The sequence below is a fragment of the Chaetodon auriga genome, chromosome 11 (genome assembly GCF_051107435.1).
Source record: "Chaetodon auriga isolate fChaAug3 chromosome 11, fChaAug3.hap1, whole genome shotgun sequence".
In the NCBI taxonomy this organism is placed as follows: Eukaryota; Metazoa; Chordata; class Actinopteri; order Chaetodontiformes; family Chaetodontidae; genus Chaetodon; species Chaetodon auriga.
Window position 1 is genome coordinate 15843671 of NC_135084.1, and position 12949 is coordinate 15856619.

Consider the following 12949-nt stretch of genomic DNA (forward strand, 5'->3'; position numbering starts at 1 on the left):
TTCACAAGCCATTTTGACATTTGTGTGTTTGCAACTCTTCACCATGCAACGCCAGTTTTAATGACTGTTTAAACCTCAAGGCACCAACATTTTCAAAAAGCCCAAACCTGGTAACAGCACATCCTGAAAGCTGGTGTATCTGGCTGTACGGGGCTAAAAATAGCAGCTAAAACTATTTAATTAGATACTGACAGGAATCTTTCTTTGGTTTGTTTGTCAGAACAACTTTCTACAATCAGGAGGCAGTGTGTTTGAATGGGCCACGCAACACTGGTTGATTCAAGAAAGACAAGTTGATTGGCATGGGAGGAATGAAAATAAAATTGACAGGAAAAAACAAGATATCTCAGCTCTTGTTTTCTTGAAGAGGATGTGAAGGCTGCGCAGTGTGATTAGTCCTCAGGGATATGAGAGGGCATGCAAAGTGTGGAGAAGCAATAAGTGGTGGTGATGGGTGAGGAAAGTGGAGGAAGATGTCGCCGTCTCTTCCCTCCCACACACATCATATCTGAGTGTAACCCCGATCACTCTGTCTCTGTCTGCTTCTCACGCTCCATTTCAGCCTCTCCCTCTCAAAACCTGGGAGGTCCTTTGTGCCGTAGAACGGTTTCAGTTTATATTTTACTCTGCAGGTAGAGATGGTGTGATGTAACTGTTGTGAAATCCACACAGGCAAATAATCAATGCAGGTTTATTGAGTTAGGCTGCCCCCTGGAGGCTTGAGCAATAACCTCAGGCTTGAGTGGCTCCGGAAACGCGCATGCGGTTCAGTGTGTTGAGAGATCATTTGAGGCTGACATTTAAAAAGTCAAGTTGAAAGCAAGAAAATCCAGTTGTTTTTATGTGATCATTCGCACGCACAACCTTAAACATGCACTAGTGCAGACCCATGTCCATGTAGGCAAACGTGTATGTGTGTGTGTGTGTGTGTGTGTGCGTGCGCTCAGAGGGGAGACTAACGCACGTGCACATGTGTGTGTCTGTGTGTTTTCCTTGCAGCCCTGCTGTCGTCGTGGTGCGAGGAGCTGGGTCGTCTCCTCCTGCTGCGTCACCAGAAGAACAGGCAGAACGAACCGCAGGGGAAAGTCCCCATGCAGCCCAGCATGAACAGCATGAACAGCATGAAGCCCGGCCTCACACACAGGTCAGTGGGGAGCCTCTGACAAATCTCCTGTCAGATGAAGAAAGACTGCGCTTATCTTGCACTAAACCCCAGAGTCTCCATTCAGTTCAAGGTTACTGCTTTTCCACCTTACCAATTAAATGAACCCCCCACCCAAAAAAAAAAGGATAAAAAGAGAAATATGAAGGGGAAAAAGAAGCTGTACAGCATAAAATCAGTGTGCAGCTGTGATTTGGCAGATATGAGTCACTTGCATTTGAATAAATTAGATTAATGCTGCTGTTTGGGCCTGTTTGCCTCCAGTGACTCCCCATAGGATCTAGTACACATCAGATACAACCTATGCGTTTAATTAAATTTGTATGATTCAGATATTTTTGTTTGATTTTCACAATGCACATCTGTGAAGGATTTGCTCACGCTAACATCAGCCCCAGCCTCCATCTGTCCCTGCATGTGTACACTGCATGAAGTCAAAGGGAGAAAGCATTGTCGTTGCACCAGCTGATCTGATACCCCCAGCTATAGATACTGTGCCCTCTGTCCGTCTGTCAGCTGTCTGTTACTGCAGACGGTCATCAGAAAGAAGCCAACAGTGAGGTTAAATCTCAGTCGACTCCACTCAAGCCCTCTAATAGACATCAATATGAAATCACAGAGGAACAGAGGGCTGAAATGCTTTTTTTTTTTTTTACTTCAGCAACAGGAACTAGCAGAAACTTGCAGCGCGAGTTCCTCTTCCTCTAAAAAAAGCTGCACACTGTCATGATGCATGCATTTTTTTTTATTGTGAGAAATAACATCATACTACAGGCAAACAAATGGAGGTTAACACAACACAGCATACATACAGTGACGAGAACAGTCACTACAGCAGCACAGATAAGGTGAGGGACGCGCTGGGTGTAGATGAGTGCTGTGGATAAGCTGTGTGTGTGTGTGTGTGTGTGTGTTTGTGTGTGTAGGGAGATACACAATAGGTGTCAATGAAGATATAGAGAAATGTGAACAAAAGAAATGAGAAAGAAAAGAAAATTATATGGTTGCACGTAATTATGATTTTAAATTATTTATGACAAAGACAAAGTGATGGAGGTACTAAAACTGCCAAATTGGTACCTGCCATTATTTTCCCTCAGCTTTTTCAAAGTAGCCTTTGATGTCCTGCTTCTCTGCTTTCCCCCATTTTCAGATGATGCATTCTCCCAAATTGAACCAAACTAATTCAATAAAGTTAATATCTTAAGAAAGTTCACCTTAAACAGAGTGCAGTATTGACTCTGGTCTTCATCAAGATGTTATCTTGAATTCAGTGCTTACGTAAGACGCACACACCAGGACACACAAGATTTTCGTTGTTTGGAAGAAAGCCAGAATTACTGCGAGTGGAGCTGAGGTGATTTGGGGTGGAGCGACAAAGCGGCAGGGGAGAGAGCTGTGAAGTAATGTCTTTGGAGAACATTGTGTGCTCATGCCTCTCTCTCTCTCTCTCTCTCTCTGGACTTAGCCAGGAGTCCTGTTTGCCTCTGCTGAGGATCTTGGGATAATGTTGTGCCTTTATGAGGAAATATTGTACACGCCGTCCATTCCAAGAGCTAACCTCTGAGCGAAAACAAGCTGCTCTCCAAAAACAGCAGTTCCTTCTCACTCCACTTCGCCTCTCCCCTTGAGGATTGAGCTTGTTTATCATATGTAACAGGCTCTCACACTTTGCCCTGATATTTGTTTTAGATCTGAATGCTAATCATTCCAGCTGCTCTCCACCTCTCCATATCCAACGGCTTTTCAACAACTCAAAGAAATCATTTAGTCATGTTTAGTTTTAACCGGTGCATGTGGGCATGCGGCTCCTTATCGGCTCACATGGAGCTTTTTACTCATCTTGCTGTGCAGCCATGAGCACATATCCTGGATCAAAATGTGTTTTGAAATTGAACGCCAAACATTTCAAATTGCCTAACATTTTGGCGAGAAGAATTCCCAAATTATTCACATTTTTGGACGGATGTGCAGCTCTGTTGGCTGTCTGTCGGCTCTTTTCTTGGCCGGTCGAAACTTCAAGTGACATCAGGCACATGTTTTTGTTTTGATCTACTTTCCAGTGATGGATCGTTTCCCTATGACTCTGTCCCCTGGCAACAAAACACCAACCAGCCCCCTGGGTCATTGTCCGTGGTTACAACAGTGTGGGGCGTGACCAATACGTCGCAGAGTCAGGTATGACCATGCCTGAGCAGCATCCAGCCTGGCATTATATAAGTTCTAGCACACAATCAGTGCTTGACTGAGAGGGTTTATCTGCTTTGTTTATTTCACAAACCAAATGGATATTTTACCTTCCTGTGTGATGCTCTGTTAAACCCAGGTGCTCGGTAACCCAATGGCTAATAGCAATAACCCCATGAATCCTGGAGGTAACCCTATGGGATCAGGTATGTCTGCCAGCGCAGCAGGGCTCAACTCACCCCAGTTCAGTGCTCAGCAGCAACAGTTTCCAAACAAAGGAGGCTCCAACCAACCGTACATGCAGCAGGGCATGTACGGCAGGCCCGGCTACCCTGGAGGTCCTGGGGGATACAGTGGGAGGTAAGAGACTGGATACGACTCAGTTTCTTTTTTAAAAAAAATCAAGCAATAAAATTTACTATAATGACTAAAACATGTGTTCCCTTTTGTTTTGTTTTTTTAAACATCTTTTTTATAGTTATTCTGGAGGCCCAAACGCCCCACCAGGCGGTATGGGAATGACCTCCCACACACGTCCTCCCGGTGACTTCACTCAGCCAGCCGCCGCCGCTGCAGCAGCTGCTGTCGCTGCCGCTGCAGCCACAGCAACGGCCACGGCAACAGCCACGGTAGCAGCTCTGCAGGAAACCCAGAATAAAGATATGAATCAGTATGGACAGGTACAGTGCGCACCTGCTACCAGCCGTAACCACTTACCAAAATAGATTGTAAACTACAAACATACACAGGAACCTATTATCCAACACCTGCTAGAGATCCAAAGTAATCACATTAAAGCTGAAACCTTCTGTTTTGCCTCCAGATGTGTTCATCGTTCCAAATGGGCCCCGCTCAGGCCTACAACAGCCAGTTCATGAACCAGCCAGGCCCACGAGGCCCCCCCGGAGGTATGAATCCAGCCAGCATGGGATCAGGCATGAACAACCCTAATATGAGCGGGCCTCCCATGGGCATGAACCAGGCTCGAACCCCAGGCATGGGGCCTTTTGGCGGTCACGGCCAACGGATGCCTCAGCAAGGGTATCCCAGTGGACCTCGACAGGGCATGCCCATGCAGGGGATCAAGAGACCATATCCTGGAGAGGTGAGTGGGAAGATCCGATAATTAAAACAATCTGGAGATTATGGGCTTCATTTTCATGCAGGCGCGAAGCTCGGGCAAACGTGGTGTTTATGCATTTCGGTTGGCCACGTTGGTCGTGTTTATGCTGATCAGGTGGCTCAGTCTTTTCCGTGCAGTTGATTAAACGGCTGTGCTCATCGCACAGCAGCAGGAGTGATCCGTGTGTTCCGTCTGATTCGAGAGGAGTGCTGCGGAACTTCATTAATTATTTAAATCTCCTGACGAGGTGACAGGATCTAAGGTTAATTGTTAATGTGCCGTGTTTTTCTAAACCTCAGACTGGATTCCAGCTTTAACAGTAAAAACATCAGCAGAGACGCAGCGAAAGCAGATCTTTACAGACATTTTTAAAAGCAGAAATCCAAATGCAGAATATTTTTTTCTGCCATGTCAAGGGGAGTATTACAGTTTTCTGTTGTGTCACTTGCAGCCGTGGTTCTAAATGTAATGATAAATAACTGATTTCTGAGTCCTGTGTGTCATATAGTACAGAAAACACGTGTTAAACATCTTTTCCTCTAACTGTCTTCTTCCAGGCGAGTTACGGGGGTCAGCAGTACGGGCCCAACAGTCAGTTCCCACCACAGCAGGGCCAGTACCCCACATCAAACGCCTCCAGGCCACTGCCGTCTCCTAACTACCCGAACCAGAGGATGCCAGGGCAGCAGGGCCAAGGACAGTACCCACCTGGCATGCCCATGGGCCAGTACTACAAGGTCTGTTAGGCTCCACCATACATCCATCAGCATGCACTGTGCAGAGGGCTGAGACAGATTATTAGTTATATTTACTGCACATTTTGGAACAAACTACGTGCTTTATGCCTGGTGCTACTTCATTATTATTGCTCTTTATTTCCTTTACAGCAAGAGCCCTTCAATGGTCAGAGCACCAACTTCTCTGGAGGTGGATACTCCTACGGCCAAGGCAGCGGGGTTCGTTTTCAGCCAGACCTTTGTGCTAAATATGACCCACTTATATAGTATGTGAAATGAGTTATACAGATGTTTTCATTATTGCGCTTTCCTGCCTTTAACAGCCCCCCAGGCCCGGTAACTACCCCCACTCCCCAGTCCCTGGAAACCCCACACCCCCTATGACCCCAGGAAGTGGTATTCCTCCATACCTGTCGCCAAACCAGGATGTGAAGCCCCCGTTTCCACCCGACATGAAACCAAATATGACAGCGCTACCGCCCCCTCCGAGTGAGTGTCCCAGCCGCCCTGAAACAAGCGGTTCACATAAAGCATTTGTTTGCTTTGACCCTTATTTCCTCTGATGTGTTGTGTGACTTTGCCAGTGTTTGACTAAAAGTTAACCCCCCCCCCCCACCTTGTTTTCCTTCCTTCTCAGCTAACCCCAACGAGGAGCTGCGGCTGACGTTCCCAGTCAGGGATGGAGTGGTGCTGGAGCCGTTCCGCTTGGAGCACAACTTGGCTGTCAGTAACCACGTCTTCCACCTACGACCCTCCGTCCACCAGACCCTCATGTGGAGGTATGACCGCCGCACAAGCATCCAGTTCCACTACACTCGCACATTTGCTCTTATCAGTTTGATCTTGAAATTCCTGCAATAAAGCAGCGTTCTGCAAATGACTCTCATGTTCTCTTCCTCCCACAGGTCTGACCTTGAGCTGCAGTTTAAGTGCTACCACCACGAGGACAGGCAGATGAACACTAACTGGCCCGCCTCCGTCCAGGTCAGCGTCAACGCCACGCCCCTCACCATCGAGAGGGGGGACAACAAAACCTCCCACAAACCCCTGCACCTGAAGCACGTATGCCAGCCTGGAAGAAACACCATCCAGATCACAGTCACCGCCTGTTGCTGTGTGAGTGCACACGACCTGGACAATATATACTGTAACTACAAACGGTTCATAAATGTACTTCTTTCATTCAGCAGAGAGATCAGCTGGGATGATTATCAGCAGATGATTTAACTTTGTATATGCGTTGTGCTAACTAGACCTTCTGTTTGATTTTCTATTTGTTTTCATGTTCTTGTGTTGCTTTGCAGTCCCACCTGTTTGTGCTGCAGCTGGTCCACAGGCCATCTGTGCGATCCGTCCTCCAGGGACTCCTGAAGAAAAGACTCCTTCCTGCAGAACACTGCATCACCAAGAGTATGGCTCGTTTTCTCTCTTAGTGTACTTAATATGCATAAGTACATCTTAATTACACAAGCGCACACCTGCTTCTCCTTATGGTTTGCTTTGAAATAGGTCTTGAAGTATACGCGCGACTGTTCACAAAGTAATACCTTCGCTCTGAAACGCTTTGTCTTTTCAGTTAAGAGGAACTTCAGCAGCGTGGCGGCCTCAGCAGGCAACACCACCCTTAATGGGGAAGACGGCGTGGAGCAGACGGCCATTAAAGTGTCGCTGAAATGTCCCATTACCTTCCGGCGCATCCAGCTACCAGCACGAGGGCATGACTGCAAACACGTCCAGGTTTGTTCGAGTTTAAAGGGGCAGTTAAACTTTATTGCGATTTAAAAAATGGCGTCACATGTCGCTGCAAATGAGAGAGGATTATTCTTGTGATGTTGTTCTCCACAGTGCTTTGATCTGGAGTCCTACCTGCAGCTCAACTGTGAGAGGGGAACATGGAGGTGTCCTGTGTGCAAGTAAGAGAAAAGGGGGATGTGAAGATGGAATCACTAATAAGGAATGCCTCTGATGAATTATATCTAATGCTTCTCTTCTCCTTTCAGTAAAACAGCATTATTAGAAGGTCTGGAGGTGGACCAGTACATGTGGGGAATCCTCAATGCCATCCAAAAGTATGTTTCTTCACTTCCCTCTAAATCCACTCGCAACTTTCAGTGCATTGTTTCAAAATTAAACACACGCTTCCTACTCTCTCCTTCAACAGTTCAGAGTTTGAGGAGGTCACTATAGACCCGACGTGTAGCTGGAGACCTGTCCCCATTAAGTCTGAGCTACACATCAAAGAGGACCCCGACGGACCACTCGCCAAGCGCTTTAAGACCATGAGCCCCAGTCAGATGACCATGCCCAATGTGATGGAGATGATCGCCCAGCTGGGGCCTGGCCCTGTCCCAGGACACGGACCTGGCCACGGACCAGGTCCCAGCCCCTACCCTCAACACCCTGGTCAACATGGCGGTGGGAACGGGGGAGATTACTCTGGAGCAGGTAAAGAAAAGCCGCCAGGCTCCCACTGAAAGATAAATAACAGGATAGTCGTCTTGTCTTAGCTGTTTTGTATTTTATAGCAGGAACTCCTGATGTGTCTGCTGTGCATTAAACAATGAAACGGCCCCAGAGAGAGTTTTATGCTGAACCTGTTTTAAAATGCCCTAAGCTCATTGCTCTGATAAATGTTAGATAACAGTAAAAAAGAACAACGCGTATATCCTGTTAAGTAACCGCTTTGAAAAGCAAACTTTTTGCAGCAGGTAGGGATTCGTCAAACAAGTCAGCAAGGCCAAACTGCAGTTAGCTTCCCGACAGAAACGTTTGTTCTTTTGTCCTTCAAGGCAACAGTTACCACAGCCAAGGGAACTTTGACTTCCCTCATGGGAACCCCTCCGGGGGTGGAGTCGGAGGAGGAGGAAGTGGAGGAGGAGGAGGTCCCCCTATGAATGACTTCATCCAGGGCCCCCAGCTCTCCCACCCCCCAGATGGACCTGGTGGTCTCCTCCCCCAGGACAAGCCCCTTAACCACGGCATGAATGATGCAGTAAGTGGGGTCGACTTCTGGGGCTGCTTGCTTTCATGCCATAAAGTACGCTTAAGGGAACAGAAAATAGTTTGGTCTGACTTAAGTTTTTTTGTCCTGGAGTATAATTTGCTACCTCAGGCTGAAACCTCACATATATGGATATTTTGTAAAACAGATATTTACTGTCCATGTGAACTTTCTCCGTACACACAGGGATGCAAAAATGATTTCAGACGCTCAAACAAGCAGTCCGGGCCAGTAGGTGGCGATAAAGTCGACATCAATAATACATTAAATGCCAGAGAAGAACATTCTGAGCGCGTGCAGTGAGCTTATTTTCCTTTGCTGATAGTTAAACAGATAATAGTAGCTCATTATTTATTTATTTGTAGTTGTTTAACACCTTTCTGGCAGCCTAGCAGTGCTAATCGAACGTCACTAACTATTAGTCCGCCATTGTTGGTTCAGATGCATGTTCATTACGCAAAGCTCTGAAAAACGTGCACTTTGACCTAAAACCTGCTGTTCGTGTGTGAACCAGAGGCCCAAACGCAGAGGAAGTGTTCATTTTGCAAAATATCTGTATATGTGTGATCAAGGCCTGAGTTTGAGGGAAATCTCGATGCTGAAATAAGAGACTCAGATTTGTCATCTGAACAAGGTGCAGCCTGTGCCTCTAGCCAGCATGTGTGCTCAGTCATGCTCACATGCTCATGTCACCGTATAATGTTGCAGCTGTACATGTCTGCTGATCACAGCTTCCATTTAGAAGGCCTGTTCCATATTATTCACGCTGGGACTCATTTCGCTTTTCCTCTCTTTCTTCCCACGCATCCCCTCCCCCCTCCACCTCCTTAACACTCTCTCCTTCGCTCTCTCTCACTGTATCCTTATCCTCCTCCTCCTCCTCCTCCTCCTCCTCTGGCTTTCTGTCTCCCTCTCGCACCTGCAGATGTCCCATCCCGATCAGCCCCATAACTCCATGCAGCAGATCTTGCATGCGTCTCCCCACCCTGGCAGCCAAACAGGGCCGCCCTTGCATCACAGCGGCCAGTCATCGCAGCCGCCTCGCCAGTCGCAGCCTCAGCCGCAGCCTCAGCAGCCTGGGCAGAACAGTCACCCGCACGGCGATCTGAACTTTAACCCCTCCTCAGACGGCCAGATGGGTCAGGGCGCCCAGGATATGCCTGAACCCTCCCTGGATGTAAGTGTGTCCACTTTTGGGCACCGTAAGCTACCTGTTAACAGCTAACATTGTCTGCTGCAGCTGCTCTCATCTCTTTGCCGTGTGCTCTGACTCTCAAATTGCTTCGGATGGTAGCCGTGTTTACATGGACGCGGGCTTCCACGAGACACTGGAGCATGATTCAAAGTCGCCCGCCGTCAGAAAGATAAATATCTTTGCAGGTCGTTTAGCCTTGCCGCTCACTGGCCTCTTTCTGCCTTTTGTCCACAGCTGCTTCCCGAGCTGGCCAACCCGGACGAGTTGCTATCATACCTGGACCCCCCCGACCTTCCCGCCAACAGCAACGACGACCTTCTCTCCCTCTTCGAGAACAACTAGCCCCTCGCCTCCCTTACAAAAACCCTCCTGCACCTGCGGGGGTCGTGATGTGTTTGACTGTCCGTCCACAGGCACTTCACCGACCTCCTGTCGACACTTCAAGCAGCCTCCTATGCTCACGCACGCACATACGTACACGGTCTCTACAGATAATGTGTGGCATAGGAGCGCGGCTGAAAAGAGGCGCCTGTTTGGGAACTCCACAGGAGAAAGCAGGCACGCCGCTCGTCCCCGCACTCCCTTCTTTTCTCCTTCCCCCCTCGTGTAAAGATTCCACGCACCAGTTCCACCGCCTGACTCGAAACACATCATTTACAGCCATGTTGGCGGGCACTAAAGTGATATTATATATATACATATATGATATTTGTGACTTTTTCAACTGAAAACTGTGCAGCTATAATAATCATGTGTAAACAACACGGAGGAGAGACAGAAAAGTGTTGTAGCTTTGTTTTTTTTTTATTATTATAATTTTTCTTTTGTGGAAAAAAAAAAGAAAAACAGTCTTGTAAGAGTGTTTTTAACCTATTTCAAATGTGTTCTTCCAAAACTTTGGCACATGCCATGCCCTTTGACCCCAGATGTCTCAGCATGTGTGCGTGTGTGTGTGCGTGTGTGTGACTGAATAACTGGAACTCATCAGAATCAGAGCACTGAAAGGACGAGCTAAAATGTCCTCCAGTGTCAACAGAGGAAATGAGTGCACATTGTGCAATGTAGTGTGTGCGTGTGAGTGTGTGAGTGTATATACCTGTGTGTGTGTTTGTGCGTCCTTTTTTGTTTGCCTGCGAGCGTTTGAGAAAGACAGCGGGGAGAGAAAGTTTGAGGCAGAGGAGGGAAGAAAAATATTGAATGGAAGAAAGAGAAAACAATCCACTTGAGGAGGTGACTCAGCTCCTCTCCAGCCAGTCTGCAGTTCTTCTCGTGTATTTATTGTAACGTTTCGCTCTTCCTCATCAAACTCAGCACCGTTTTGTTCACAAGTGCATGTGTGCCAATGGCTCCTGTTGTCTTTGTCCAGCCTAAACGTGCTTGATCAAATCATTTTTTCTCCTCTTTATATTTATTATTTTATTTCAAATTCATCTTCTTCTTCTTTTTTATTACTGTTGTCCTTTTTTTTTACGTGTTTTATCTTCGTCCCACGTTGACTTTAATCAGACACACATCACCAAAGTTGTCCTATGCTTTTTCTAAGGGGTTTGGGCCTGGATTATTATGTTGGTGTAAGAGGGGGATTTCAACATCCTACAGACGTCTACAGAAGTTTTTAAATCACTGTATTTTATAGGAACGCCTGTGTGATTGTACTGATCTTTCCTTTTCCTCGTTTTGTTACTGTTGAACTGCATCTTTTTGGGAAAAACATCCTGCATGATCCAACAGTGTTTCCAGAGCTGTTGTATATACCCTTTGTGAATACGTTGTGACTGTACAGTACTGTACCTATCTATTACTGGCAACTACATGGTACTGTATGTCTGTCAAGGACTACACACACTCACAAACACACACAGAATCCCTTATAACGAAACTGATCCGAATGCACTCTCACTGGCCTTGTGTTGAGTATCTGTGTATTGTGTACAGTTTTTCCATTACCCTGTGACAATGCATCAGTGGACAGGAATATTTGAATTGCTCGGCAGGCGAGTTTTAAGGGTTTTTTTTTTTTGTTTGTTTTTTTTTCCTCTTTTTCTTAATCGAGAAATCAGTCAGCTTTAAATGAGCTGCTTTTGTTTCTGTCTAAAAGATTGTTAATGCAGCTCAGAGGTCCAAATTTCTCCAACAAATGATTTGTTTAATGTTATTGGAAGCGACCTCGTGCTCTTTATTTGAAGTGAGAATGTGCAAAAATGTCCTCTGGATTGTTCTGAGGCCTAATAATGACCTTTTGATAACCACAATTAGCAAAAACGTGTGAACATGATTTGTGTATTTTCATCACATTTTCTATTGTTTTAAGTTATTACTTTTGTCCCGTGTTTTTATGAAAGCTATCATTTGGTTTACACAGTTTTGTGCAGTACAGTCAATGAATTTAAAGTATACTGTATGTTCCCCTATTTGGAGAGTTGTGATCCATTTGAAGAACCAAATACGGCTTGACTGATGTTAAAAATTGATCACACCACCTGCATATAACACACCTGAAGGATCAGATGTCGTTTGTGTTCGTCTATATGTTTGTTAAAGACAATGCACTGCCGCATTGGGATGTTTTATTTCCCTACACAGTGTGTAACTGTAAGTGTAACCTTTCACAGAATCACGTCTAGTAATTTGAGCGACACAAATTGTACCGTCTGATTGCAGACGTTGGAAATTGAGTTGAGGATTTAAAAGAGAATGCAATTAATATTGTTATAAATGAAATTTGGGGGAGAACCCCCTCCTATTTGCATTACGAGGGGAGGTTGTGGCAGGGGGTCGGGGGTGGGGTCGGGGATGCAATGGATACGTGTATATAATGTAAATGACAAATAGAGACACGTTAACAGAAATGTATTCATTTTCTCCAGGGGGAGTGTGCATAGTGTATTTAGAATTTGTAAAGCTTCCATCCTGTCAGACGTTGAATTGGCAAAACGAGTCTGTGTTTGATTGCGTCTGTGCAGACCTCTCTAACCACGCCTGTTCATTTATGTAAGATACTTTATGTACCCCTCCACACGGGGTTTCCAAGAAAAAAAAAGACATTTTTCCTTTGTGTAATATTAAACTTCTGTGTATTTCTCTATTACCTGTGTACTTTATAAAGGTGCTACAAAATTATTCAAACCTTTTGAGGTATAATTGGGACTTGGAGACTTTGAGCTTTGAGCGGCTCTTGAGGGTTGTTTCCAAATTTACAGTTTGTAAAAGATTTTGTCAAATTTATAATTTTTATGCAATTTGGCAAAGTATGCTATAAAGGTACAATCTGAAGTGATTGGCACAACAAGTGGCAGTTGTCTCTTTGGTTTTGTACATTCTATGTACAATCATTTCATATTCGAAACTGGTCAGAAAAACATTGTGATTTTTAGTCTTGCAAATCTGTATGTAGTTAGATGACGTGACATCCTAATATTTATCTAATAAATATGTATTCAGATGAAACACAATTAATGGCCTCTGCGTCTTTTGACACACAAAGTGCAACCAGCATTAAATCATTACATATTCTGCAAAAGGATGAAAAAGGCTCTAAGCTTGT

The 12949-nt window shown here is 45.6% G+C and overlaps 1 protein-coding gene across 5 annotated transcripts in view; it reads left to right on the plus strand.

Annotated features, from left to right (window-relative positions):
* The window catches only part of zmiz1a (zinc finger, MIZ-type containing 1a), a 99691-nt gene extending 87201 nt beyond the window's left edge, over positions 1 to 12490 (plus strand). For 4 of the 5 annotated variants that reach the window (XM_076743112.1, XM_076743114.1, XM_076743113.1 and 1 more), the window contains 18 exons: positions 1000 to 1144; positions 3226 to 3340; positions 3489 to 3709; positions 3828 to 4029; positions 4173 to 4454; positions 5030 to 5209; positions 5360 to 5428; positions 5533 to 5698; positions 5847 to 5988; positions 6115 to 6325; positions 6514 to 6619; positions 6786 to 6946; positions 7055 to 7122; positions 7210 to 7278; positions 7371 to 7654; positions 7999 to 8201; positions 9136 to 9387; positions 9640 to 12490. In XM_076743112.1, the coding sequence (XP_076599227.1) occupies positions 1000 to 1144; positions 3226 to 3340; positions 3489 to 3709; positions 3828 to 4029; positions 4173 to 4454; positions 5030 to 5209; positions 5360 to 5428; positions 5533 to 5698; positions 5847 to 5988; positions 6115 to 6325; positions 6514 to 6619; positions 6786 to 6946; positions 7055 to 7122; positions 7210 to 7278; positions 7371 to 7654; positions 7999 to 8201; positions 9136 to 9387; positions 9640 to 9747 (2984 nt within the window). In that variant the 3' untranslated portion in view covers positions 9748 to 12490. The remainder of the gene's footprint in view (positions 1 to 999; positions 1145 to 3225; positions 3341 to 3488; positions 3710 to 3827; positions 4030 to 4172; positions 4455 to 5029; positions 5210 to 5359; positions 5429 to 5532; positions 5699 to 5846; positions 5989 to 6114; positions 6326 to 6513; positions 6620 to 6785; positions 6947 to 7054; positions 7123 to 7209; positions 7279 to 7370; positions 7655 to 7998; positions 8202 to 9135; positions 9388 to 9639) is intronic. The other variant, XM_076743115.1, reaches the window with a different exon arrangement.
* Positions 12491 to 12949: the final 459 nt, after the last annotated feature.